The 27,120-nt window shown below is 45.4% G+C and overlaps 2 protein-coding genes across 15 annotated transcripts in view; one reads left to right on the top strand and one right to left on the bottom strand.

The window, feature by feature from the left end:
• LOC109415957 (histone-lysine N-methyltransferase 2C-like) overlaps positions 1–27,120 on the bottom strand; it is a 77,128-nt gene that overhangs the window by 29,686 nt on the left and 20,322 nt on the right. For 7 of the 11 annotated variants that reach the window (XM_062861275.1, XM_062861279.1, XM_062861280.1 and 4 more), the window contains exons 2-8: positions 17,163–17,571; positions 16,618–17,103; positions 16,307–16,553; positions 12,451–15,387; positions 11,832–12,385; positions 3,548–3,897; positions 3,234–3,436 (exon numbers count right to left, since the gene is read on the bottom strand). In XM_062861275.1, coding sequence (XP_062717259.1) covers positions 3,234–3,436; positions 3,548–3,897; positions 11,832–12,385; positions 12,451–15,387; positions 16,307–16,553; positions 16,618–17,103; positions 17,163–17,571 — 5,186 coding nt within the window. The remainder of the gene's footprint in view (positions 1–3,233; positions 3,437–3,547; positions 3,898–11,831; positions 12,386–12,450; positions 15,388–16,306; positions 16,554–16,617; positions 17,104–17,162; positions 17,572–27,120) is intronic. The other 4 variants (XM_062861276.1, XM_029857857.2, XM_062861277.1 and 1 more) reach the window with 2 other exon arrangements.
• LOC109429803 (uncharacterized) lies at positions 20,470–25,280 on the top strand. 4 transcript variants are annotated; one of them, XM_062861286.1, is made up of 5 exons: positions 20,470–21,683; positions 21,742–21,887; positions 21,953–22,161; positions 22,221–22,319; positions 22,390–25,280. In XM_062861286.1, the coding sequence occupies exon 5, from the start codon at positions 23,058–23,060 to the stop codon at positions 25,080–25,082; it is 2,025 nt and encodes a 674-aa protein (XP_062717270.1). In that variant the 5' UTR covers positions 20,470–21,683; positions 21,742–21,887; positions 21,953–22,161; positions 22,221–22,319; positions 22,390–23,057; the 3' UTR covers positions 25,083–25,280. The 4 variants fall into 4 exon arrangements, with proteins under 4 accessions (XP_062717270.1, XP_062717272.1, XP_062717273.1 ...); XM_062861288.1 differs by having other exon boundaries at positions 21,953–22,319; XM_062861289.1 differs by having other exon boundaries at positions 21,742–22,161.

Genomic DNA, 27,120 nt, shown 5'->3' with positions numbered 1-27,120 from the left:
CCGTTTTTGGACTCGGACGGGTTGCTGCGAGTCGGCGGCCGTCTGAAGCATACGAAGCTACCGTTTCATCGAAAGCATCAGCTGCTATTGCCGGCTGGACACCACGTCACACGAATTTTGATCGAGTCACTACATAAGGAACACCTCCACGTGGGCCAACAAGGACTACTTGCCATGGTTCGGCAACGATACTGGCCGATAAGAGGTAAGGATATTGTTCGTCAAGTTGTTAAGAAGTGTGTGCGTTGCTTCCGGATGAACCCTCCGGAAAATGAGCAGTTCATGGGCAACCTGCCGGACTATCGTGTAGTACCCGCTCCGCCTTTCGCTAAAACTGGCATCGATTACGCAGGTCCCATTTACATAAACCAAGGTCGACGGCAAGCACGTGTCAAGGCATACATTGCTGTCTTTATTTGTATGAGTACGAAGGCCATACATTTGGAGGTAGCCTCCGATCTAACTACCGAAGCATTCCTGGCAACTTTGCAGCGATTCGTCGGTAGGAGAGGGACACCAGAACAGCTCCATTCGGACAATGCTACAAACTTTTGCGGAGCGCAGTCCGAATTAACAGAGCTGTACGAACTATTCAAGCAACAGCAGACCGCCACCAAGATCAATGCGTTTTGTGATGCGAAGGAGATACAATGGTCTTTCATCCCGCCTCGGTCTCCTAATTTCGGCGGTATATGGGAGGCTGGGGTGAAGGCGGCCAAGTCATTGCTGAAGAAGGTGTTGTGCGAAACTTCCTTGTCCTACGAGGAGCTTACAACAGTAGTCGTCCAAATTGAGGCCATCCTCAATTCACGGCCGATGACACAGTTGACGTGCGACCCAAACGATTTAACGGCACTGACTCCAGCTCACTTTTTGGTGGGTCGCGAACTCACGGCGTATCCGGAACCGAGTTACGAAGAAGTTAAGGTGTCGCGGTTGTCACGTTGGCAGTATCTTCGAAGACAAAAACAAGTGTTCTGGGCGAGATGGTCTTCGGAATACCTGAACGAACTGCAACCTAGAGGAAAATGGTATAAACAAAAGCTGATTATTAAACCTGGAATGCTAGTGGTCCTGCGAGAGGAGAATATGGCACCGCAACAATGGCGAATGGGACGGATTGTTCAGACTCACCCTGGCTCGGATAACATCGTCCGAGTGGTTACCATCCGAACAACAACCGGCGAAGTCAAAAGAGCCATCAGCAAGATCGCTGTTTTGCCAATTGAGGAAGGTTCCGTTTAAGGTTGTTGGACACTACGTGCCAACTGGGGGTGGATGTTGATTATTTTATTCGATCATTTGCGCACAAGCGCCCACTTTTGTTAAAGAGAGATCTCCCAATGTTATCAGTTAAATAAACAGAGTTGAGTTTGCACCGAGCAAGAGAAAACGTGCTTTATTTTTTCTCCCGAGTTTAACTCCCGGAACGCAGATCAGTGTGGACAATATTAGTGTTGCATGTTTTATTTCTCCAACAGAAATTTTCAGGAATTACCCGCGGGATTTCTCCCGTATTTTTTTTTCTGGAATTTCTCTCAAAGGTTTCCAGAGTTCATCCCGGAATTCCCATCACATTTCCTTTCGAGATTACTCCCATTTTATTCTGATATGTCAAAGCTTTGCCCTGGATGTTATCCGAAATTTCTCTTGTTATTTCTCGAAAAGATATTCTCCGAGTTCTTTGCGAGATTTCACTAGCATTCTTTTCGATATATTGCTGGGAAGTTCATAGAAGGAATTTCATAGGCTATCACAGGAGATAATCCGAGAAATCTTCCTGGAAAATACCGGCAACAACTCCGGGAGCAACTATTAGAGAAATTTCAAAAGGAATACCCGAAGGAATCCCAAGTAAATTTTCGGTGTGGATGCTGAGAAGAACACTGGGAGTAATCCAGGGAAAATCGAAGAGAAATCTGCGAAACTCCTAAGATCACAGCAAGAAATCTCGGAAACAATTACGAGGAAAAGCCCCCTGTGAAAGAAACCGCGGAAAGTGCTTCCTGAGAAATATAATTTTAATAATATCTGGTGTAGAAATCTCAAAGCGGAACTCTGAACTAAGCCCCGGAAGAAATCTTGGGAGAAAGTTTAGAATGGATCCGGAAATACTCGGAATGGCATTCCGAGAGTAACACGGAAAGTAATCTTTTAAGAGAAGTTCCGGATGAAAGCAGGCCCGTGGGGAGGGGGTTTCGAGTTAATACCCCTAACCGAGACACTTCTGTACAAATCCCAAGACAATCCCTGAGAAAGTTCGTAAGCGACTTAGGGAGCAATACCCGTGAAAAAAAATCTGAAAAGAAACCCCTGTAAAAAAAATTCTAAAAAGAATCCTCGATGGAATTTCTAGAGAAATATTTAGGAGAAATCTGCGACTTCTATGTGGAAACTTCCAGCAAAAACTTCAGCGTTGACCGGAAAGGTTGGTTTTAATTGTTCTGTACGTATGTAGAAAAAGCTCACGTAGGAAATAAATACTTTACTTTTTAATGGATTCAATTTACAAGCTTCTTATTATACATTTGCATCACTTACATCGCCGCATAGGCTACCGTCATTCACACATATACACATTCAAAATTAGACCTAAATATAAACATAATCGAGCTCGACGGTACATTTGGGGATCGGTTTCAATGCGACAATATTGTGTATATTAGCTATCGATACAAAACTCAAAACGAAACAGAAAAAAAAAACCAAACAGGTGGTATTGTGAGAATTCAACTCAAACATGGTACGATATGACTAGAACAAAATAAAAAACTTTACTCGTTAATTTTGTACAGAAATCAAATTTAGTTCGACCAGAGAGTTACGAGTGTTTATGGGTATCTGTTTCATACGTGTTAGTCACAAAACGACGGATGAATGAGAAACGAAAACAAAACATATGTGTAGGACATAAAATCAGCCGGTTAATGGAAAAACAATGAAAAAGGCAATAGAAGAAAATTTGGAAGTAGTAAGTAAATGTGAGATGGAACAAAATAAAATATGCAATGAGTAAATCCGGATATGTTACATGAACTAAACAGATGAAATGATCCTGATCGCTCGAATCCTTGTATGTTCCTATCGTGTTGACCGATATATAGATCTTTGTTTTCGTTACCTAGGCCCTCACTTATTGGTGTTCATTTCATTAATTTTAACGCGTTTGTATCGTTGAACCGAAAAATTAAAATCAAAAAACGATAGCAAAGTAGTAGAAAACTATAAAGTACCTGTTGTGATTTCTTAATCCGGATGGCCGATCGGTTATCCCGAGCTTTTTGCAGGTAGGGCTGCTTCTGTTCGGTTGATAAAAGTCGCCAGCGTTTGAAAATCTGTTTACACCGGTCACTCCAGTTGGGATACTCCAGCTTCAGTTCCGGGTGCTCCGTGTTGCAGAACAGAACGGATGAAATGGTGGCCAGCACTCCGAGGGCTACGGTGGGAAACACAATTAGTTAATAGGACGTAGTTTAGGAGAAGAAAGGGAAGCAAGGGGTGTGATGGGAGACAATGAAATATTTTGCTGGAGTCACGGACAACTCACGTTCATCTAGTCGCATGCGTTCGGACATTTTCTGTGCGGCTGAAGCTGAGGGCATCGCTCCCATGTTATCATCCATTGCACCCATGCTGGCCGTCATTTCCGGTCCCGTTGGCCCAAGTCCCATAGTTGGTGGGCCAGTTGGAATAGATGATAGCATACTGGGCATGCCCGGACCTGTCGGCATTTGTTGACCAGCAGGGACCCACTGACCCTGTCCTGGCCCTGGCCCTACGGTTTGTGGCATTTGTGGCGGTTGTTGCTGCTGTGGGGGAAGCACCCCTGGAATGACTTGCTGAGTTACGATTTGTTGCGTCTGTTGCTGCATTGGATCGCCCATACTGAATTGGTTCCTGTTGCGGTTGAGACAATTATTAGAGACATGGATGCGAGCAAAAAGTAAAGCACCGTGCAATTGAAAGCGGAGAAACAATAAAATTTATAACAAGGCGCTTCCAATTTGTAGGGGTAGGGTAGGAATGGTAGTGAATGCAATGCTTGCTGTGGTAAGTTGGTACACGTGAATTAGGTTTCAATTTCGTTTCAGGCGGATAGTTAATGCTTACATTACAAACTGTTAACAGGATTATTTTAAAAATCAAATTGGTCGTATCTGAATCTATTTATAAAGGGAACCTCTCTATAATTAACGTATTTAAATCGATTGAATGTCATTTCTCAGACACTAAATGAGTTGAAAAACATCAAGGTTTTTGGAAAGGACGACATCCCGGTGATGCTTAATCACGGCGTTAAGATTTCGCCGGCAATTGATGCATGCATCGCAGAAAGTCGCAGGCATGACTAGCCTGAAATAATCAATTGATTGATAAGGTCACTATCTAGTTGCTTGGAATTTTGGTTTCAAAATGTTAACCATGGTATCTCAATACATCACAAACGATACTATAATATTTCCCCGATAACCATTCCCCAGAAAGTCGTTTTAAAGAAAACCGTTTCCCCAACAATTTGCAGATTTAAAAAGTAGGATAGTATATATATAATTTGTGGAAAAAAAACTGAAGAACAATTCATTCTGGCCATTGTAGGTCTGGGAAATGATTTTCCGGAGAACGGTTTTCGGAGGAGTATTTATGAATCCTACGATTCACGTAAGAGCTACTTCCAAATATCATGGTACAACCATGGTAGTCCCCTATACTACTGTCATTAGTAGGCTGACCATCCGTCCCGTATTTAACGGGACAACTCAATTTTCAAATACTCGCCACTGGAACATTGTTTATGTTTTTGACTAAATTATTCGTTCTTTCCAGCTAAAATTACATTATTGACAACATCTAGTTCTGTTTTTGGACATTAATTTCCTTTTTGTTGAGTTTCCAAAATGTGTCCCGTATTTAAACGGGACAAATGTGGTCAGCCTAGTCATTAGTTAAAATATCCAGTTTTCAACTCCAGGAGGACGGTTAGTTTGACTAATAATTGCACTGGTTCTACGAGGTTGCTTACAGCTCTAGAATTTTTATGGGAATCGCGCTACTTGGGCGGTGGCTTCTATATTCGTCTGTTTTCCACTATAACTCAGTTAAATTTGAACCAATTGACACAACTTTTGGAATGTGGTGAGATAGGTATAGTATCTACCAGTGTACAACATTTCAAGTCAATTGGTTCAAAATTGACTGAGTTATAGTGGAAAACAGACGAATATAGAAGCCACCGCCCAAGTGGCGCGATACCCTATTTTTAGTAACTTTTTAAATGATCTTTATATAACAGCTGTTATACTCATGCCTCATGCGGTTTCTCATTCAATCTGTTTGTACCTACATAAAAAGCATGCATGGCTTAACCCTTGAGACGAGCCTGTATTACTGAGGTAACGTATGATGTGGCAGGTTGAATCTCAAACTTGATTCGATTGTGTCTTCTCACTGCGGACGGAGCGTTTTTGGCACGTGACGAATTTTTGTTTTGCGTTTTTGAGAGACTTTTTACGGAAAAGCGCGTTTGATCGTGTATACGATCGGATCAATATTCAGTAGTGACCCATATCAGTGATTTGTTCTGAAATTCAAGTGATTAGAAAGAAAAAAGGACCTTTTTCATCGAAGTTCAGCGAAGGAGCCAAGATGGCGCCGGACCCACCGGGCATCGCCTCGGGAGGGAAACCCGACTCGAAAGCAACCAATACCAACAAAGTGTACCAGACATACGAATACAACCAAAATGATACCTCGCCTTTCCGTGTGATCGTGCAGTTGCTTGATGACGATGAGGGCCGTCTCCGCATCAACAAGTTATCTCTCGGGAAAGTGCTATCGAAAATCGACGAGTACAAGCAGAACATCACGAACATTGGGAAGAAACAAGGTGCTTGTCTTCCTGAGGAGCTGTCTGACTGCCAACAAAATGCAAGCTGACAAGATGCTGCGCAATAACAATTACAAGGCCTACATCCCACGTAGTTTCGTGTCAGTGTCTGGAGTCGTCGCCGGCGTTCCGACGGACATGACCATTGAAGAAATCCAGGAAAACATTTCGAGTTGCTATCCAATCTTGGCAATCAATCGGCTGCATCGCTATGAATCGGGTAAGAAGATCGAGGCACACAGGATCAGCGTCACATTCCGTGCGAGTACCCTTCCGCCAGAGGTGCGGCTCTTTTGCTGCATCAATACGGTTCGGCCGTTCATCACGAAGCCGGTGTTGTGCCTGAACTGCCTCAGGTACAATCACGCAACCGACAACTGCAGATCGCGCAAAAGATGCCCGAACTGCACGCAACAACATGAAGGACTGGAATTCGGAGACTGTCCCAACAAGGCGAAATGTCTTTACTGCAAGGACAACTCAAATCACCGAACGTCGGACGAGGAGTGTGCAGAGAAAAAACGGCAAAGGAACATCAGGACGATCATGGCCAAGTCCACGCTAACGTTCATGGAAGCAAAGGAGCAATTCCCAATTCTCACCGAGAACCGATATGAACTGCTGGAAAACGCCGAGTGTTTCCCACCGCTACCCAATTTTATATCCTTCAAAAGAAGAATAATAAAGAAGTTGACAGTCCAAGGCTTGTGCAGTCTCTCCTGTGTGGTCCAATGACCACACGTATTTATACTACCATAGGTAGACATAATGAATCATACCTAGACATTTAGGTACTCTAATGAATAGTATTTCATGTAGGTAGATATCCTATGCACACAACCATTAGGTAGACACTACAGCCCTTTCCCCTTTAGAAATCTCAGAAAGTCATCACCAAATTAATAATAGCACAAATAAACTGAACTGAAATAATCTGTTCGCTAACAAAACTACAAAAACAAAAAGACGATCTCGTCATCTCAATATCGGCAACTTTACCAAAAAGTACAAATAACACAAATTCATTCACCAAAACATAACATACGACAATTCCGCCACAAAACAACAATTTCGTTCACCACAAAAAATAACATTTTGTTATTACCAAAACAAAAGGACAATTTCGTCAATTTGCCAAAACGAACATTCTGTTCACAACATAATGGCAACCCATAAAAGAACAATTCCGTTCTACACAAAAATAACAATTTGTTATTACAACAACCTGAAAACCAAAAGGAAATAATTTCGGAATAACTCAAAAGAAATTACACGTTCCTTGATCCTCGTCGCCACTTTTATATCCTTCAAAAGAAGAATAATAAAGAAGTTGACAGTCCAAGGCTTGTGCAGTCTCTCCTGTGTGGTCCAATGACCACACGTATTTATACTACCATAGGTAGACATAATGAATCATACCTAGACATTTAGGTACTCTAATGAATAGTATTTCATGTAGGTAGATATCCTATGCACACAACCATTAGGTAGACACTACACCCAACACATTCGCAGAGATGTCGGCTGGTCAGTACAAGACGAAAAATGTTCAGCAGTATCGCCCCCAGAAGCCGAAGCGTACGAATACGGAGGTAAACATCGCGGATCAGGTGCAAGTGTACGCGGAGAAGAAGAAGAAGAAAGTGGATGGATACAAAGAGAAGGAGCAGAATGGTGTAGCACTGTTCAACACGTTTAAAGTGACGGATTTCGAGCGTTGGGCTCAACGTATGGAAGAGCAACGTAAGGTGCAACTGCAGCAGCAACTTGGTGGCGACCAAGCTCTCACCTTGGGTTCGACGGAGCCGGTGGACGAAGATATGTTCATGTCGAGCAGCGGAAGGAAACATGCTTCGCAGCATCGAAGGGATCGCAGTCGTAGTCCGGATCTGATTCGCAAATGAAATAGCAATCGTAAGTAAATGCCAACAGAAGAGATAAAGATTTTCCAGCTTAACATTCAAAGTTTTGAGAAAAATAAAGAAGAATTAACCAGAGCATTGATCATTGAGAATTATAATGTAGTCCTTTTATCAGAAACTTGGAGTAAGATAGAATTAGAGAGTAGCAAATATAGTGTGCCAGGGTTTTTCACTTTCCTCGACTCGAGAGACGACGGTTATGGAGGCGCTGGCATCCTAATCAACAAAAAATTAAAATCTAGAGGGATAACGTTACCGAACTTACCAAAAATTCAAGCCGTCGCACGATTGATAGTAGCCCACGATATTGTTGTGATGTCGGTCTATGCAGCACCCAATATTTCCCATTTTGCCCTGAAACAAGGAGTGGAATCCCTACTGCAAGCTGTACGAGGTACGAGCTGTACCGAAAGGTTCTTGTGGGAGGTGACTTCAATGCGCACCATTCCGCATGGGACTCTCGGCACCAAGATAACAAAGGAGCAGCTCTATTCGACCTTATAAACGACGAAGCCTACATTCTTTTGAACAAGGGACAGATGACGTTCGTACCGGTTGAACTCAACAAGTCGCCTTCTGCAATCGACCTTGTTCTGGTATCTCCAGGGCTGCTTGACGATGCTAGAATGAAGGTTCTAAATTATGGAATAGGTAGTCGACATCTTGCTATTGAAACCGTTGTACAGCTGGCCCAGCGACGACCGAACGGATATTTCATCAATAAAACCAAGATTGCAGAGGAATTCAGCAAAATCAGTGTGTATGAAGTTGTTAGCTATTCCGATCTACAGGGGCAATCGAAAATCATCAGCAAAAAAGCCAAACAGCCGAACAAGCACGTGCCTAAATTTTGGTGGAGCGACGAGGTGGAACTAGCATGGAACGAGAAGAATGAAGCAAGAACTCGATTCAACCGCAGTGGAGATTTGGAATCACTACTGGATTTGAGAAAAAAGGAAACGATTTTCAAAAGGAAAAAACAGGAATCTTCACGGAAACGGTTTGAGGAATTCGTTGCCAGCTTCGATCCTCGGACTCCAGCAAAGACCATCTGGAATCAATTAGGCAAACTCACCGGAAAGAAGAAGAAAAGGGAGAATGTACTAGTACACGATGATTTGCAAATGGCGCAGCAGTTTTTGAACAAATACTTCCCGTTTGAAACTAACATTGCTCCCATACCTTCTTATCTTCCTAACTATGACATTTTAACAAGCAGCTTTTGGATCCGATTTTTGTCGAAAAAGTCTTCTCATTCAGCCCCAGGTCCAGACGGGATCGCATATAGTTCCTTGAAACTATTAAACGCTGAAGTGAGAGACTCCATTATCATGGACATGAACCATATCTGGAGATCAGGCGTTGTCCCGGAAAATCTCAAATCCATCAAGGTTGTCGCAATTCCCAAACCGGGGAAGGACCCCGAATCAATAGAAGGAGTTAGGCCTCTGTCTATGCTAAACTGTGGGATGAAGATTTTGAATGCCGCCGTGCTAGAAAAACTGCAACAACACATCGAAATAAGAAACATTCTTCCGAGGTTATCTTTTGGGTTCAGGAAGGGAATGTCAACAGTTGGCTGCTTGGAATACGTCACGAACAAATTATTCCTAGCTAAACGGGAGAAGAACCTTGCAGCGATAATCTTCATCGATCTCTCCAATGCGTTCAACGCAATCAAACTGGATAAGTTAGAGCAATGCATGTTATCGTTTGGACTTCCACCAGAATTTCCTAGTTGGGTGCTAGCTTTTCTGGCAGACAGGAAAATACAGTTGCAGGTCGGAGCTGATACGCTAACACGACATGTTAGCCAAGGCCTTCCACAAGGAGACATACTGTCACCGACGCTCTTTAATATTTATACTGCCAATCTCCATAGTATCCGGGTAGAAGGTGTCGAACTCGTTCAGTATGCGGACGACTTCGCCGTGATGATTGAGGGACGAGACCTAGAAGAAATCAACGAACGAGGTAACCAGTTCATGGAACGTTTTGTGGAGGCAGCAGATGAGCTGAATTTCACCATCAACGCGCAGAAGACTAAGGCTATATTGTTCTTGAACTCTCCGAAGGTTCTGAATATCCATATTGGCACGGATGTGATAGAAACAGTCAACTTCCATAAATACTTGGGTCTATTGATAGATAGATCGCTAAGGTTCGGCGCCCACTTAAGGGACCTCTCCAAGCAGGCGGCCGATCGCCTAAATATGCTCAAGGTCATTAGCGGTACCAAGTATGGCAGTCACCCAGCGACACTTGGTATGGCCTACAATGCTTTCTTTCGGGGCTTCATCGAATATGGTTCTAGTATATACAGCTCTGCGTGCAAAACTAATTTGGAGCGAATTGATGTTATCAATAACGCCTGCCTACGAAGAATCACAGGTTGCACCAAAACAACACCTAGAAACACTTTACAGGCCATAGCTGCACAGCCTCCGCTTCAATTCAGGCGGCTGAAGGTAGTTGGGAAGCAGGTGGTCAAGCACTATTACCGGAAAACTCCTATATGGGAGCAGATCAACAACTGCGACGTGTTGGACGAATCGAAGAGGTACACCTACATCGAGCAAATAGCAGCACAACATGCAGAAATATTCCAGGACATGACATGTGCAGTTTCAGCGTCTCCGTTATCAGGATCAGTGGACATCTCAACAACACTGAATGAGGAACTGTGGCCCAAAAAACAGACCAACATCAGGGTGCTGAGGCAGCTTACACTGTCTCTGATCCACGGAAAATATCGAAATCGTCCTATTATTTATACAGATGCGTCAAGCAATGGTATGGAATGCGGAATTGGGGTTTTCCATGAGCCAAGCAACACCAGACTCAGCTTGAAACTGTCTAACTTCGTCTGTATCATGTCGGCGGAGATCCAAGCAATCTTCATAGCGCTACAGTACATCAATCGTAATGGTATATCCAACGGAGTCATAATGACGGATTCCAGGGTTGGCTGCGAGTTCATTCTGGATCAAATGGATAAAAAAGTGCGAGATTACCTGATCAACCAAATCTTGGTCCTGGCGGCCGCAACGATGACGTCTATCCAATGGATACCAGGACACACGGGAGTGCGAGGTAATGAAATGGCGGATCAACTGGCCAAACAGGCCCTGGAAGGAGACATCATCTGCATCAACAAAATACTGCTTCATAACGCGGTTTGGTACTTCCAACGTCGCAGCGAGGAGGATGCTCAGCAATGGTATCTGGACTACTCGTCAGAGCTTGGAAAGGGCCGCAAGTACTTTCAGATACAGAACACTATCCCTCATAGACCCTGGCACTTTAAGTTAGATCTAAATAACAAGGAAGTACGCACTCTCAATAGGCTACTCTCTGGTCATGATTTTTCACGCTACTGGTTATTTAAAATGAAACTGGCAGACGATTGTATTTGCGAAAGCTGCGATGTAACTGAAGACGCCGAACACATAATCTTCTACTGCGTAAAATATGCTGCGACAAGGAACAAATATGGACTGGACAACTTTTGCAACATTTACAATGTTTGGGACCGGAAAAACATCGACCTTCTCCGTGATGTAGTCAGCTTTTTAAAAGAAATCAACAGCAAAATCTAGAGATACCAAAAGGGAATGGATAATCGATGAAACTGCAATGCCCTGACAGCGAAAGTCAATTGACTATAAACAAACATCGTTGGCGTTATAGCTGTTACAGCTGTGCCATCCCTGCTTGCCCTAGTTTGACAGCTGGGCAGGCGTAGAAAGAAGAAGAAGAAGAAGAATCTCAAACTTCGAAAAATGAAGCGACCATTGACATGTGTTCAGATACGATCAAGTTGATTTTATATGATAATCACGTAACCTTCGTAATTTAATTAAAAAAAAGTGCTGTTTGGTTATGCTGCATTTTGGGTAGTTGTTGCGGATCAGTGCAGTTAGTATGAGAATTGTAATGGAATTATAGCTATGGAACTAAAAAAAGGGTAATCGAGCATAAAAGGTCAGCGTAAGAAATGTCATTTCAGCACACTCCATTCCTACCTTTGCGGAAGGAAATTATTAGTGTAATACCCTCGGTTAAGCTGCTGCTGCTGTTGTTGCCCAGCATGTTGCTGCTGAGGGTTAAGAATCATTGTCTGTGGAGGCTGTTGCAGTTGCATCTGGCCCGATTGTTGCTGCAGCTGTTGGGACGGAATCATCGGCAGATGTGGCTGCGGAGTGGTCGGCGCCGATAGGGACTGAATCGGGGTACCAGGAGTACCCGGTTGCTGCTGTAATGGCGATGGCTGTTGAATCATCATATTCGATCCCATAGGTTGATGCTGCGGCGATTGTTGAATGTGAGGCGACTGCATGCCCATTTGATTCATCAGTGGAGTTTGTGGCGATTGCATCCCCATATTGACCTGCAAGGTTGGGTCCACAATCATGGGCTGACTTGTGGGCGTTGAGGGCTGTTGCTGTAGCCCCAGCACGGGATTGTTAAGATATCTTTGCGGTACTACTTTCTTCGTCACGTCAATGCTGTGTGAAGGAGTGGACGTACTCGATGTGTATGGAGTCATCGAGTTTGTGAATAACGACTCTTGAGATTCCTGAAATATGACAAACATTACATAATACATCTGAATGATTAATAAATCAGAACATTCAAACTTACCTGCGACTCATCAGTTAGAACATTTTTGAAAATCTCCTCAACGTCTTTGCAGTCCAAATTGTCCAGATTGAAATCCGAACTTAGAATGTCGTTCAACTCATTTTTGGATGGTTTGTTCAATCCATCACCAAGTTCCCCATCGGCTGTCAGTTCCTCGAGAGCCACTGACGTCTTCGTTAGCTCCTCATCGTTGTTTATGATGCTGTTAACAAAATCCTCTTCAATCAAATCGTTCGGGAAACCCAGGTCCTTCAACGCTTCCGAATCACTGTTATCGTCTTCCTCGGTTTTTATCGCTCCAGCTCCGTTGTCTCCAGAACCTGGCATTCCCCCGCCGGCAGATTGTAGTGCTTTGTTGGCCTGCGACTGAGCTTGTTCCATACTCTGCTGTAAAGCTTTTTGCTCCTGCAGTAGTTTCTGTTCCTTGATCTTCATTTCTTCTACATACTTCAATTCAGCAGGAGTCAATTTGATAATTTTATCTTCAGAGACGTCACTTTTTACCTCGTCGTCACTTTCCTGTACTTCAAATTTAACAGGAGGCGCATTAGAGTTCAACAAGGATCTGCCAAAGAAGGCATCCTGAAGAATTTGAGGATAATTTTCAATTAGCTTATTTTTCTGCTTCCGTCTTATTGGTTTCTTCTTGGGTTTAACTTCAGGAACCGACTCATCACCGAGTTGCGGAACAAGTCCATCGACCAGTTCATCGTCGTCTTTTCCATCCTTTATTCGAACGGCTCGATTACGCACAAAGAAACCTCCGATGCCTAATTTCTGCAGATTTCTTTGCCTCTTTTTCCTCAACACCACTATACCTTGCTCATTGGTGCACAAGGCAAATCCCTCCGGTGGAGTCGGATCGTTCCAAACCATACCATCTTTGTAGATTTCGGCTTCCTCTTTGGGGTCCAAAGGTTCGACTTTGACGTCGTCGAAGGAATTGTCCAGACTACTCCCGGCTATGACTGACTCAATTGCTGCCATTATGCCATCGTCTTTGTCCTTGGAAGGAGGTTCCAGCTGCATCTTAGGTTTCCGTTTACCGCGCTTTCCAAATTCTGCCTGCAGAGATTTTATTTGGTGAAGCCCATGCTCGCTTAGATAAACTCCGTCCAAGTAATGGTTCCCTTCTAGTGCGAGAGGAATGATTTTCTCTTCTGCTTTCGGAGTTGATTTTGGGGTTGGAATCGGCGTGGGTAGGGTTTTTTTCTTGGGCACTAAGTGAGGAGGTGGTTGATCAAATGGTCGGCAGAGAACGCAGTTGTAACCATCTTCCGCGCAACGCTCGGCATCGTTTTCGGTTTTCATCTGGTCACATCCACAGTGCAGCCATCGTTCACATGTGTTACACTGGATTATCAACTCCCCCTCAACGTATCCTTCGGCACAAACGGGACAGTTCACCTGACTAGCACAAGGGCCACACTCGGAGTAATTGTTTATCCAGTTACTGTTGTGTCCGGGATTACTTGATCCACATTTCAAGCAAATAGCACACCACTTGCACTTCCAGTTACCCTGAGGAACATGCTCCAGTGGAGGATCCATACAATATATGTGATAAGAAATGTCGCAATCATCGCAAAGAATCAGCCTACCTTCGTCGTTCCGTTGACCACACCCTTCACAGATGGTACAGTCAAGACAACGCCAGCCTTTCTGTAAGATAACTTTCGTCACCTTGACATTAGTACAGTAGGGATGGTAACATTGGCCGCATTGAGTACAAGCTATCAAGCAACCTTCTTGGTCAGTTCCAATCGCTCCGCACATCACACAAATGTCTTGTGTTAATACGAATTTATCCTTGGCTGAGCAAAGCACTAGTCGGTTATCACCACCAGGTTCTTCTTCTGAAGCTTTGCTAGTGGAAACGTCGGCAGTAGGGCGCTGTAATCCCAAACCAGGGACGCCAAATATTCCACGCATCTTAGCTTTGGGTCCACGTTTTCGACTAAAGTCCGCCAAGCGGGACTTCTTCTGAAATCCTTTTCCGGTTCCTTTTGGCCTGGAGCTTCCGCTCAACGACAATCCGAGTCTCTTTTTAGCAATTTTGCTGGCCACATAGGGCTTTCCTTTGCCCAAACCTATATCACCGGTGGTAATCCGTTCCCTTGGTTCCGGATCCAGTTCCAATGGGTCTACTTGTTCCAAACTTTCCATTGATGCAGACATGCTGTCATCATCAATACTGCTGGTTCTCCTCATAGCCGCAAATCGCCCCGTGTGCAGAGTCGCTTTGCACGGGCTGCACAAGTACTCGTAATCCGGGTTGTTCTCCTTTTTTGCATGGTAAACCGTCAGCTCTGCCTCTGGATCGCACGTGCTATGCACAAACTTATTGCACCCGCTACATTTGACCATTTCCCGATGAGCTGCTGCTCTGTAGGCTCGATGGCAAATCGGACATGAGAATCCCTTGTTCCTTTGCTGATAACACGAGTCACAAACTGTATAGTGGGCATGCCATCGTGATGATGCTCCCGCGCCAGGTGTCCTCGATCCACAATCCGAACACACTCGACAACATTTGCACTTCCACCCGTACTTTGGAATGGATGTCATCACCGGTCGCAAGCAGCTGGCGTGGTAAATTTTATCACACTGCTCGCAGCCCACGGTTCGACCCTCGCTCGAGTCAGGCACACGACAAATCTGGCACTTTTTACACGAAGAACACTGCCAACCGGCCCGCACCCCCGGCAACTGGGCCAACCCGACGCACTTCCCGTGGTAATGGTCGCCGCAGATCGAACACATCATCAGGTTCCCGACGTCTCCCAGGCCCGAGCACTGCCGGCAGTTGATGTCGTCCGAACACACTAAAGGCACTTGTCCGAGATGTTCCTTGCAGAAGCAGTTGTACGATTGGATCACCTGGAACCCACCGGCTGCCGCTATGCACGGAAAATGAAACGATTTCGGGCACGACATCTGAAATTAAATTTTCATTGGATTAGTATAGAAGACCTTTTGCTTCACAACTTTCATCCATTACAAAGATTTACAAGGTTCTGAACCGGGTGAGATGAAAACGTGTTTAGACTCTGTTCCAATTGGCATATCAACGTAGATGTCAACAGCGGCACTAATGTTTCGCTCAGAAACGAAATCTATAAAAAGGGGTTTCCAGGATTCAGCTAACTGTGCATTAAAATATGTTCAAGGAATCCCTCACAATTTTTTCCTGCTGGTCTCCAAGAGAAGTTCCTATTGGAGGTTCTTCATTAGCTTTTGAAAAGTTGCATGCTATAGTAGCTTTAAAATTAATTATTGGAAGAATTCCTGGAGCAACTCCTGGAGGAATTTCAAAGAACTTTTGGAGGAACTCCCAGAGAAATTGGTTGAGAAAGTTTTTGTAGCAACTCCCAAAATCATGACAGAAATTCGTAATAAAAAAAAGTACAGAAACTTTTGGAGGGATTTATAGGTAATATTTGGAATTACTTCACAGAGGAGCTTTGTAGAGGAATAAGAGGAATTAGTGAATCCCCGTAGGTATCTTGGATGAATATATGGGCGGAATCCTTCAAATGAAACTCAATCAACGTTTGACTTAAAAAGAGGTCCAGTTTAACTTTATTCTGCTAAGGTCTGCTGCCGATTGGTTTACAACAGAGAAGTGAAGTGTTTTCCGTTGTACATCGGTCCAGAAGTCATCCTTAAATTAAAAATTAGTTTCATTATCCCAAATAAAACAGAACCTTATTGAGTTATTTGTATCAAACAATTTCATCTTCAACTATAGTTTAGAACGCTTATTAATATAATTGTTTCTGGAGAATTGATTGCAGAAAAGTAATAACTTTCAAAAGGATGAATGAAAACACCTGAATGTCCCACCCCTACTTACCTTACACGACAAACTGGCGCCGTATCTTGTACAAAAGTAGCACTTTTTGTTTAAGCTCTGTGCAACCACCACTTCCAAATTGCTTATTGTTCCGGAGATGGCATCACGACCGACACCGAACGACCAGATTGCACACGATCGATGAATGTAGAAATAACCGCTGTCATTGATGCTGGTGAAATCTGTCGGTTCGGCATGACCTATCTTCTCCAGCTCATCCACGTACTCTGCCGTGATCACCGGATTCCTACGGAAGACGGAAACGTTAAATCCGCGATTCCTTGTTCAATTCGATTCGGGCTACAACTTACTTGCACTTGTTCAATCCCTTCTGTCTCTTGTTGCTGCTCAACAGTGGTGGAACTCCGAGCACAATGCCCGTCTTTGGACTCTCACTGGGACTCACGATTGGACTTTTCTCTTCCTGGGATTGCATCGCAGCCGCTACCGCCACCTGTGCATCATCCTTGACCTCGATACGCAGCATTTCACCCTGGCCCAATTGGCTGCGTTCGCCCAGATTGCACAGTGCGCACATCTTACCCGGATATTTTTCCGGAAAGTACGGGGATTCTTCCGGTGCGGGCATCAGCAGGGCCGGATCGGTTTCCATCTCTGCCGTGGGAGTGGACGCTACCGAGCTGTTGGCCGTGCTGGTAGTCTCATCTCCCGGGGATGGCAACAGTAACGGCGTTAAACCACTGGAAGAGGACATTCCGTCGCCTCCCAAACCGGACAAGGTTGTGTCAGTTTTCCTTTTAGGAATACTACCACGAACTACATTAGTACTCTTAAATCTAGAATTTCGGGGCTAGACTAATTAGGAACACTAAACTGGCTAAGGGGACAAAATTACCTTTTGATGACTTTCGCTTCCAAGCCGGTCCCGGTAAGCACACCTCCACTGAATTTCAATGTTGGTCCGGAGAGCGCCGGGTTTCCTCCGGTTCCACTACTGCCGCCACTACCGGATGGGTTTGACGACATTTTCAGTAACGGCAGAAAATCCTTCTTTGGTCGGCCAGGCCCTCGACGAAGTGCCGCAGCCGACGGTTTACCTCCACCGAGACCAAACCGCCCAGTTAAGGGGATCGTAATTGGTCGCACTAGCGGAACGGATGATTCCTGTTGAGATTGCTGTTGCTTTTGAAGCTGCTGAATATCGCTACTATTGGCGGCTGTAAGCTGAAGCGGCAGCTCCAGAGATTCGCCAATCAAGGGCGTTTGACAAGCGTTTGGTGTAGTAGTTGGATCCAAAATAGCATCTATATTATAAATAATAGGAAAAGAAGAGACTAAAATTAAATTGTTGAATTAAAATAAATTTTATCGTAATTAAAGTCTGGGAGAAAATACTATTTTATCAATAGCATTCGAGTTTTTAAAAGATTTATGGAAAACAGTAGATTACACGCAGAAAAATAACACATATTAGAACCAAATTTAAAGAGACTTCATTTCTAAGTCGCGGGGTTTGTTGAATCAAAAAAATATTTCTTTGTTTTCAATATTGAAGAATGCACATTTCGCCAATAATGAACAAGATGATTCAGTTTTACCCTCAGCTTTTCAAGAACAGATCTGGCCGTGTACGTTAGCTCACTATCAGTGAAGCATATAATAACAGTAGGGGTAGGCGGGGCATAATGAGCAGCCTAAGCATTTTGCCACCAAATCCAGTAAATTAAATGCAACCAATGTGTAATTTTAACGTTCAATCCCCATTTGAACCTTAACTGACAAAAGCTAATCGTTGAAATTCCGGATAAAGTTATAAATGTTGTAAAATTTTATGATTTTAAAAACGTATAAAATCGCGAGTTGCGTTTTAGGGGTGGGGCATAATGAGCACCCTAGGTGGAGCAGGATGATCAATATCAGTTTTGTACACAATCAAATGCTGTTGTATCTCGCACCGGTAGCAGCGGCGCAAACGTAGGCTCTACCTCATCCAAGCAAGCGTGCGTTCTATTCATTCATACTGCGCATTGTGTGCTTGAATCCATCGTCAGCCCGACGACACGGTAGGCTCCGTACATGCAGCATACAGCGCACTGCGGTGCGCGCGATAATAGATTTTATTGAAGTTGTTTTGTTTCATCTCCGTACTGTGTCGCCTATAAAAGGCGACAGCATTTCTGTATTAGGTATAAGTTTCTAGTTTCCCCATCGAGCAGACACGCCGTCTGTCTCAATGGCAAATATATAGTTGAAATCAAAGTAGTTGTTGTTCGTCGCCACCTGGAGTCTCCCCCCCCCCTCCATCAACACAATGTAGAACCCTAGCCCCAGACGAAACATGGTGCCGTGACCAGGATTGATCGCAGGAGCGATATCGAACCGACAACTCCAGGACCCCAGGACACGACGATGAAGACAACGGACCATCAATCCATCCTCCGGACAGGCATGTCCATCCGAGCCGGCGAGCTCAGTCAAGCAAATCCGGACCGGTGTGTCCATTCCACGGATCGGCGAATCCTCCATACGGACTAGTGCATTATCAATCCGCACGCGTATCAAATTCCGGACCGGCGTGTCCACATCCAAACTTCCATCCTCCGGACCGGCGCGTCCAAAATCGGACTAGTGGCACCTAGTTCGACGGCCCATCCATCCATCCAACTGGTCGAATCATGTGGTTATTCCTTTCACCGGCGCGTGGAACCTCCGAAGCGTACTGCTTCCCTCCGATTCGACCAACGGAAGTATCCGCTGGCAACTGGGAAATCCGACCTGCCACTCGGCGCAGCCAGGTCACGTTGTCGTCCGGCAACAGGAGCCTCCCAACGACCAGCATCAGCAGCATCAATTACCGCGCAATCCATTCTATCCAAAATCAGTCATCGACGCACCACCGGTCGGCTTGTAGGAGCATCGACGACACCGATCATCCATCCGATCAAGATCACCCAAGCGAGCTGCGCAGGTACCTAAAAACGAAAATTTATTTCGTTTTGAGGCGCCGGGATGTTGTATCTCGCACCGGTAGCAGCGGCGCAAACGTAGGCTCTACCTCATCCAAGCAAGCGTGCGTTCTATTCATTCACACTGCGCATTGTGTGCTTGAATCCATCGTCAGCCCGACGACACGGTAGGCTCCGTACATGCAGCATACAGCGCACATTGGTCGGGCTCCATACAAAGGAGCGGCCAAAACTCTCAAAAAACGAAATTGATATTTTTAAACTTTATTTCACCTTATAACAAAGTTAATGTATTGTACTTTTATGATTCTTAATTAAAAGTACACTAGCTTTTGTATTTCAATGACATTTTCACTGCCAAAGTGGCCTAAGTCATAAAATTGAAAAATGAATTATTCGAAAAAAGTAAAATAATAATATTTTGAGAATGGAATATATGTTTTAAGTTATCCAGCATATGAAAGCTTGTTATTAGACTGTTTGAATGCACGTATGGTGCAAAATTAATATGTCACGAAACTTTTCAAATTTTCGTATATTGTACCTTAGAAATTTTGGTAATTTTTAAGTTAAAAAACGGTTCGTGTCGTCACGTGTCGCCGCAATTTCGAATAGTACATCTTAAACATCATGCTTAGAGCTGCCTTAAAACGTTTAAATATTTTGCAGAAATTTGCAGTTTTTCAAATTAGAGCTATTTAAAAAAGACATGTTTTTTCATATATTTTACGTTATTTTTCCATTTTTTACTGATATAAAATTTATCTTTCCACATTTTTCACACGTTTTGAACAAACTTGATTGGGTTTGATAAAAAAATGATCATTTATTTAAATTCAAATTGATTTTCTAACAAAAAACGCAAAAAATATGGGGTTTACTGATTTTCACCGTTTTTGAAATTATTGAAATTACGTAATTTTTGAATACCCCTTTTTAAACACTAAAAATACTATATAACATATCTAGGCAACCTATAACTTCGATTAAACACATAAAAAGAGTTTTGGCCGAACTTTATTTTTTTCCGACCATTGTGCAGCGCACTGCGGTGCGCGCGATAATAGACTTTATTGAAGTTGTTTTGTTTCATCTCCGTACTGTGTCGCCTATAAAAGGCGACAGCATTTCTGTATTAGGTATAAGTTTCTAGTTTCCCCATCGAGCAGACACGCCGTCTGTCTCAATGGCAAATATATAGTTGAAATCAAAGTAGTTGTTGTTCGTCGCCACCTGGAGTCTCCCCCCCCTCCATCAACACAATGTAGAACCCTAGCCCCAGACGAAACAAATGCTAATTGACTATTCTTGTCAATGATAAAGCATACCGGCAACAATCAATGAGAATTTGAAAGGATTACGGGGTTTAATTTGTAGGGAACTGTGGGGTTTCAATGAGTCTTCTATTGAGGAATTTTTGAACGGTGATAATTTACAGATACTGAAATTTTCAAGTTAATAAATTGAAAGTTACAAACAAAACCATACTATATCTAGTCTAGTCTAGTCTACACATGCACAGCCATTCATTGAAAGAATCCTGGAAAATGATAGGATCGACTACTCCTATCATTTTTCTTGTCATTATTAATGGTTGCAGTGCATCAGAGATACATTACAAGCATTAAAGCGGCCAGGCCTACTGTGCAGCGTTTTTATTGTTTTTAGAATCAGTAAACGGGGACATCTCGTACCAACCGTTCTGTGTGAAGGGAAAATTATATAACGCTTCGTTGGGAGTGACTTCGCTAAGAATATTAATGTCACTCTATGTCCTCTGGAATCCTGGGATGGGACAACGGTATTTCCCCCGTATGCCCTGGCTTTCAAGCCTAGGCTTAAGCGCCTTTACTCGCTCTCTGAAACGAGATCAAAAGTTATGGTATCCAGCCCTACCCAAATAAATATTTACCCGTTATATTTGGATGTTATGAGTACAAATAGAAAAACAAATCAGAAAGATCTCACCATATTGATTCTGATTGGGGCCTTGAGTGTTACGTTAGATAAAATATTAGCCTATTTTGAGCCCTTTGTGTTTCGTGTGCAAACCCCAAATTCAAATCCCAAACGTCGAACACAAACTCACTGGGAACACTCGCTTGATAACGAAGGACAGGGGAAAAATTTTCCTGTCATCGTCCACTGAACGAACAGCAGCTACATCCGCTTCGCCTCACTGCACACGAACATCAGCATCGACCGAACAGTGAAGATAGTGGAGTTGCATGCCGGAGTGCTGTAAAGTGTTGTCCGTCGATAACAGTGAAAACCGTTCGGTGCGAGTGAAGTTGCAGGGCATCACTCGGAGTGCATGAAGAGTGCGTGAATCAGAAGCCACCCACAACTTGAGCCCGTCAATTGTCCGCTGCAAGGGACCAGCATCCGCGAAATAGCAAACTTCTGCATCTCGAGAGCACACCACGAAAACCCGGCGTGGTTCCGAACAGGTGAGTCCTCGCTGTCCAACCAACAAGGACAATCGGCTCACAAATTATTTTCCTCCAGAAAGTAAACCCGCGACGAGCAAGGCCAAGTGGCTACGGGGGCGATCATCGTGCATCTTTGGACAACCGGACACGTGCAGAACTATCACGGGAGGAACACCCGGGGAATCTAGGCCAAAACTGTTCCCGGCGAGTGTGAATGCGCAGGTGAGAGAAATCTACCAGTGATTCGGGGAAAATACCAGCTTACGAAATGATATCGTGTTTTTCAGCTTGGAAACGAGCGTAACCTTGTGCGACGGGTACAATTTGAGTGCGTGGACGTTCTAAATTGCGATCCAAGCGACAGCGTCCGGCAGACATCATCGGAGAGACGACGACAGCACTGCCCCAGCGGTGCAACGATTGGCATTCTAGTTGCACGATAGACGGAGCAAAGCAGCATCATCCCAAATTGTGCGGAAAGCGGCACTGGAACCTGGTGAGTCGTTAGTAGACCAGTGATGTGTATGACGAATGACACCATTATTCTTTGCGCAGATCAACTACGCTTCTTCGCAAAACAATCTTGAAGATTGGCGGATCGTTCTCCGGGCAGCATCGAGAGCTGGATGTAGCTAGAAAAGCCTTCACGGAGAAGTAAGTGGGCCACACTAGCGTTAGCCGAGCTTCTGCAGCACTTCAAGTCACTAACGGAATGTATGGGTAGGGCTTTTCTTCCACAGCCTAAAACTGCGTCAAAACGGCACGGCCGTGAGGATCGATTCACGCTGGTTCAGGGAAGGACGAGACACGATCGCGACTGCACATATCGAGGCCGGCAGCGTCGAGCGCAAAGCAGGAGAGGAGACTGCACAGTGACCGGGAACACGATTCCGGTTTCGCAGAACGGCCTGGAGGCGAGGCCAACGCAGCAGTGCGGAAGCGAGCTGGTGAGCACTTCGACAGAACCGCGATGATGCAGGTGCGTGAGGCGGAGCAAAGAAGAGCAGTTTCGGCGAAGAAGATGGGTGCACCCGAGAAGAAATCCGTGAGTACCGAAGAGAAATGAAACAGATGAGGAAGAAAGCAGATAGAAGTAGGGATTAGGAAGAAGGAAACAAATGTTTGAAGGCATGAGAAATAAACGGTTTGTACACTAAATTGCTAATTTGTGGCGTATGAATGTTGCTAGCCGGTCCGATCCTTGCCCATTTTCACTCAGCAAGATCGTATCACAACATTGGCGCCCAACAAAACGAACCATTTTAGTTTGTGGTTTGTAGATTTTAGAATTTGTGTTCTGTTTGTGGCACAATTCTGTTATTTTGTAGCACATTTGTAGAACCTACCACATTTTTAGTTTTGTCTAGTTGGCTAATTAAGACCTTTTGGATCATGGATCCAGCAAGCCTGTTAGAAGAGGAGATCAGTTACGAACTGGCCTTGCGCCACGTAAACAATCTCGGAGCACTTCCTCGCAGGGCTAGAGCCGTTCGCTTGCGTGCTCTTATGCAGGAAGATGAGATAAAAGGAATACTTTACGACAATTCCTCCCACGTTATGGATGTGGGGGACAATATCAGTCAATGTCAATCTCGCGTGCGCGAATTAATACCCGAAGTGGAAGCAGCATTGAAGCGCGGTGATCTCCCAGCAGTTCGTTTACTACGGTCGCGGTTAGTGCACTATCGGGACAGACTATCCATCGTGGATCCACCGGTAGCCTTCCTCGATACACACGCAGCCGTGGCGCTGTTAGTGCAGTTTTCCCTGGAAGATGTGGACGATGCGCTAGGAAGAACGAAGAAAAGTGCCAGACCAGTGAACAGTGACAGTGCCAACAGAAGCAGCACCGGTGCAGTTCCAAAAGTGACTACGCAATCTTCGACCGTGACTGAAGCAGACTTCCTAGGATTCGACGAGAATGGAAATCCAGTCAACCATTCGGGTACATCGAATCAAGCGTCCATCATCCACGCTGAGCGACAACAGCGACATACAGCATCTCCAGTGACCGATCCAACAGCAGCTAGACCTCAACGCGACAGCTCAACACTCCACGACAACGAGAGAGGCGCTGCATCATTGGAAGCCATGCGTACCACGCGAGGAAGAGGTTGGAGCGCGGTTGGTCAGCGAGTCGTCCCGAACAACAGGTTTGAAGCGCAGAAAAACTCCAGCTGGCGAGAACCAACAATGGGCAGCACCATTCCACCACCGCCATATGAACCGATAAGAACCGAAGCGGGCGAAGCTGATGCGAGAGGTGACTACAACCAACTGCGGGCCGATCTACTGCGACAGCTGAACTACAGGCCGCAAGAACACGTTCCAAGACCGCTGTTAGAAGAAAGAAGAACGTTGAAGGCCATCCATAACTGGCCGTTCAGATACAAAGGCGAGAAGGATGGGTCGTCGCTGAACACCTTTCTGCAACGGGTGGAGATTTTCGCTGCATCGGAAGGAGTAACGGAGGATGTGCTGCTGAGGAACGTCAAACATCTGCTTCTGGACGACGCGCTCAACTGGTACAGCAGTGTCTACGTGTCGGGAGAGTTGGTAACCTGGGACGATTTCAAGCGGCTGATCAGGCAAGAATTCTTGCCGGCGAGCTACGCCTACATTCTGCGGGCCGAAGCATACCACCGCTTGCAGGGCGAAGAAGAGCCGTTCTCCAAATTCTACCAGGATATTTCCACTCTCTTCCAATACGTGGATCCTCCGGTGACTGATCAAGAGAAGCTGTTCATCATCAAGAAGAACATGAACTCCACGTACGCTCCGATTGCCGCATCACACCACTCCATACGTCTGCTGGTGAAGGCGTGCAAGGAACTAGACGAACTCCGGAAGCTACAGCATCATCAGCGACGCATCTCGCTACCGTATGGGGCACTAATTGAACCAGCGCTGGCTACACCGAACTCTTCGCTACGCTCATCGAAGCCACAACAGCCGCTCCAAAGGTTTGGAAAGGTCCACGCTTTGGAAACGGAAAGCTTTCACAGCTATGGAGAGAGCAGTGCGCAAACAGCCTACGGTGCAGAAGCAGAACAAGTGTCGCAGGACGAAGAAAAGATGGATCAGCGGATGGAAGCCCTGTTACAGCAGGTGAATGCGTTGAAGCTGAGATTCGACCGTCGAGAAGCAGTAGGAAGACAGTCGCCCAACCAACAGTTCCCACAAATGCCAGCGACCAATCCTAACAATCATCGCCAAGTTCCTGAGGCAAACAACGCTCGCGATCCACCGGCGGCGATGATTTGCTGGAACTGTGACGAAGGAGGACACCGGTTCATGGACTGCGCCAAACCCCAGGCAGTACTGTTCTGCTATCGCTGTGGACAAAAGGGATTCTCGTTGCGAAGTTGCCCGACCTGTCTTCAACGCTCGGGAAACGCGCAAGCGGGGAGCCAGTAACAGAGGGTAGGACATCCTCGCCTCAATTCGACGATCCCTCTACAATTCCTGACCTAGTTCAGATCAACTCACTGATCATCAACCCCGACAACGACAATCGTCCGCACGCAGTGGTAGACATACTCGGAAAACAAGTTACCGGATTACTCGACAGCGGTGCCAACTGTTCGATTCTAGGAGGCGACAACGTAAAGATGGCGCAGGAGCTGGGCTTGCAGCAAATAGCTCTGGTAGGAGGCATCAAGACGGCAGACGGAACTGAGCATCGCATACAATCATACACCCGATTGCCGATAGCCTACAACAACAAAAATGAAGTCGTGTCGATGTTGCTCCTTCCCACGTTGCCGACCTGTGTGATCTTCGGGATGAACTTCTGGAACGCCTTTAGCATAAAACCTGTGTGCTGCACGATAAACCTGGAGGCTGAAAAGGAGGTCGCGCCGCAACAAGAATCCATGAAGCCGTTGTCAGAAGAAGAGAAGCAGATACTGGACGAAGCCATAAGCCACTTCCCGAAGGCCGAACCCGGAAGACTCGGAAGAACAGACCGGTACGTACATCGAATCGACGTTGGAGAAGCGAAGCCACGAAAACAGCGCTATTATCCCATGTCCAAGTACGTTCTCGACGAGGTGAATAAGGAGATCGACCGGATGCTGGAGCTCGACGTGATAGAAGAGGCACTATTCTCGCCGTGGAACAACCCGCTGGTTGCCGTGAAGAAGAAGACCGGTCAGTACCGTGTCTGTCTAGATGCCCGTCACCTTAATTCGGTGATGGTTAACGAGGGGTATCCTATCCCACAGATATCGGCAATCATGAACAACCTCAGCGGATGCACCTACATTTCGGCGATCGACCTAAAAGATGCCTTCTGGCAAATGCCATTGGAAGAGAAATCCCGGCCGGTGACAGCTTTTACAGTGCCGCAAAGAGGTCACTTCCAGTTCAAGGTCGTCCCCTTCGGACTGTGTACAGCGAGTCAAGCGCTGGCACGGCTGATGACGCACATCTTCGCCGACCTGGAACCTCACGTGTTCCACTACCTGGACGATATAATCATCTGCTCACGCACCTTCGACGAGCACATCAAGCTGATGAAGGAAGTGGCAAAGCGGCTAAGGGATGCTGGACTGACTATCTCCGCCGAAAAGTCGAAGTTTTGCCTGGAGGAGATGAAGTACCTGGGATATGTGCTGAATCAAAGCGGATGGAACGTAGATCAGGAGAAGATTGAGTGCATCGTGCGTTTCCCAGCTCCGCAATGCAGGAAGGAGGTACAGCGGTTTTTAGGAATGTGCAACTGGTACCGCAGGTTCATTGCGAACTTCTCCAGAATCGCAGTACCGCTGACAGAGCTGACGAAGACGAAAACCAGGTTCCGGTGGACGAAAGATGCAGAAGACGCGTTCCTGAAACTCAAATCAGCCTTGGTAGCAGCACCAGTCCTAGCGATGCCTGATCACACGAAATCATTTGCCATTGCATGCGATGCGAGCGATGTAGCGATTGGTGCAGTACTGACGCAGGAAACAGACGGGGAAGAACATCCTATTGCCTACTTCTCCCAGAAACTGTCCTCGTCAGAGCGAAAGTATTCTGTGACAGAACGTGAATGTTTGGCCGTCATCCGGGCAATAGAGAAGTTCAGAGGGTACGTAGAGGGCACGAAATTCACGGTACACTGCGATCACTCTGCCTTGAGTTATCTGAGATCAATGAAGAACCCTACAGCACTCATGAGTCGCTGGATACTCAGATTGAACGCCTTCGACTTCGACATCAAATACCGGAAGGGAGAAATCAACACGGTACCGGATGCTTTGTCCAGAATTGTCAGCACGATGGTCTTCGCTGCAGATGCTTCCGTTGATCAGTGGTACCAGAAGTTAACGGAACGAGTGCAGCAAGACGGGGCTAAGTTTCCGGACTTCCGTCTGGTGAATCAAGAGCTTTACAAGAACTGCAGCTGTAGGAATGAAGAAGGCGCGCTGACACACCGGTGGAGGAAGGTTGTCCCGCTCAATCAGCGAGC

This window comes from Aedes albopictus, chromosome 3 (genome assembly GCF_035046485.1).
Source record: "Aedes albopictus strain Foshan chromosome 3, AalbF5, whole genome shotgun sequence".
NCBI classification, from domain to species: domain Eukaryota; kingdom Metazoa; phylum Arthropoda; class Insecta; order Diptera; family Culicidae; genus Aedes; species Aedes albopictus.
The sequence above is the reverse complement of the archived record's forward strand: the minus strand, read 5'-3'. Positions and strand labels throughout refer to the sequence as shown.

What these genes read in the sequence shown, in the direction of transcription:
- LOC109429803 (XM_062861286.1), top strand. Translation starts at nt 23,058, where the DNA reads ATGGATCCAGCAAGCCTGTTAGAAGAGGAGATCAGTTACGAACTGGCC.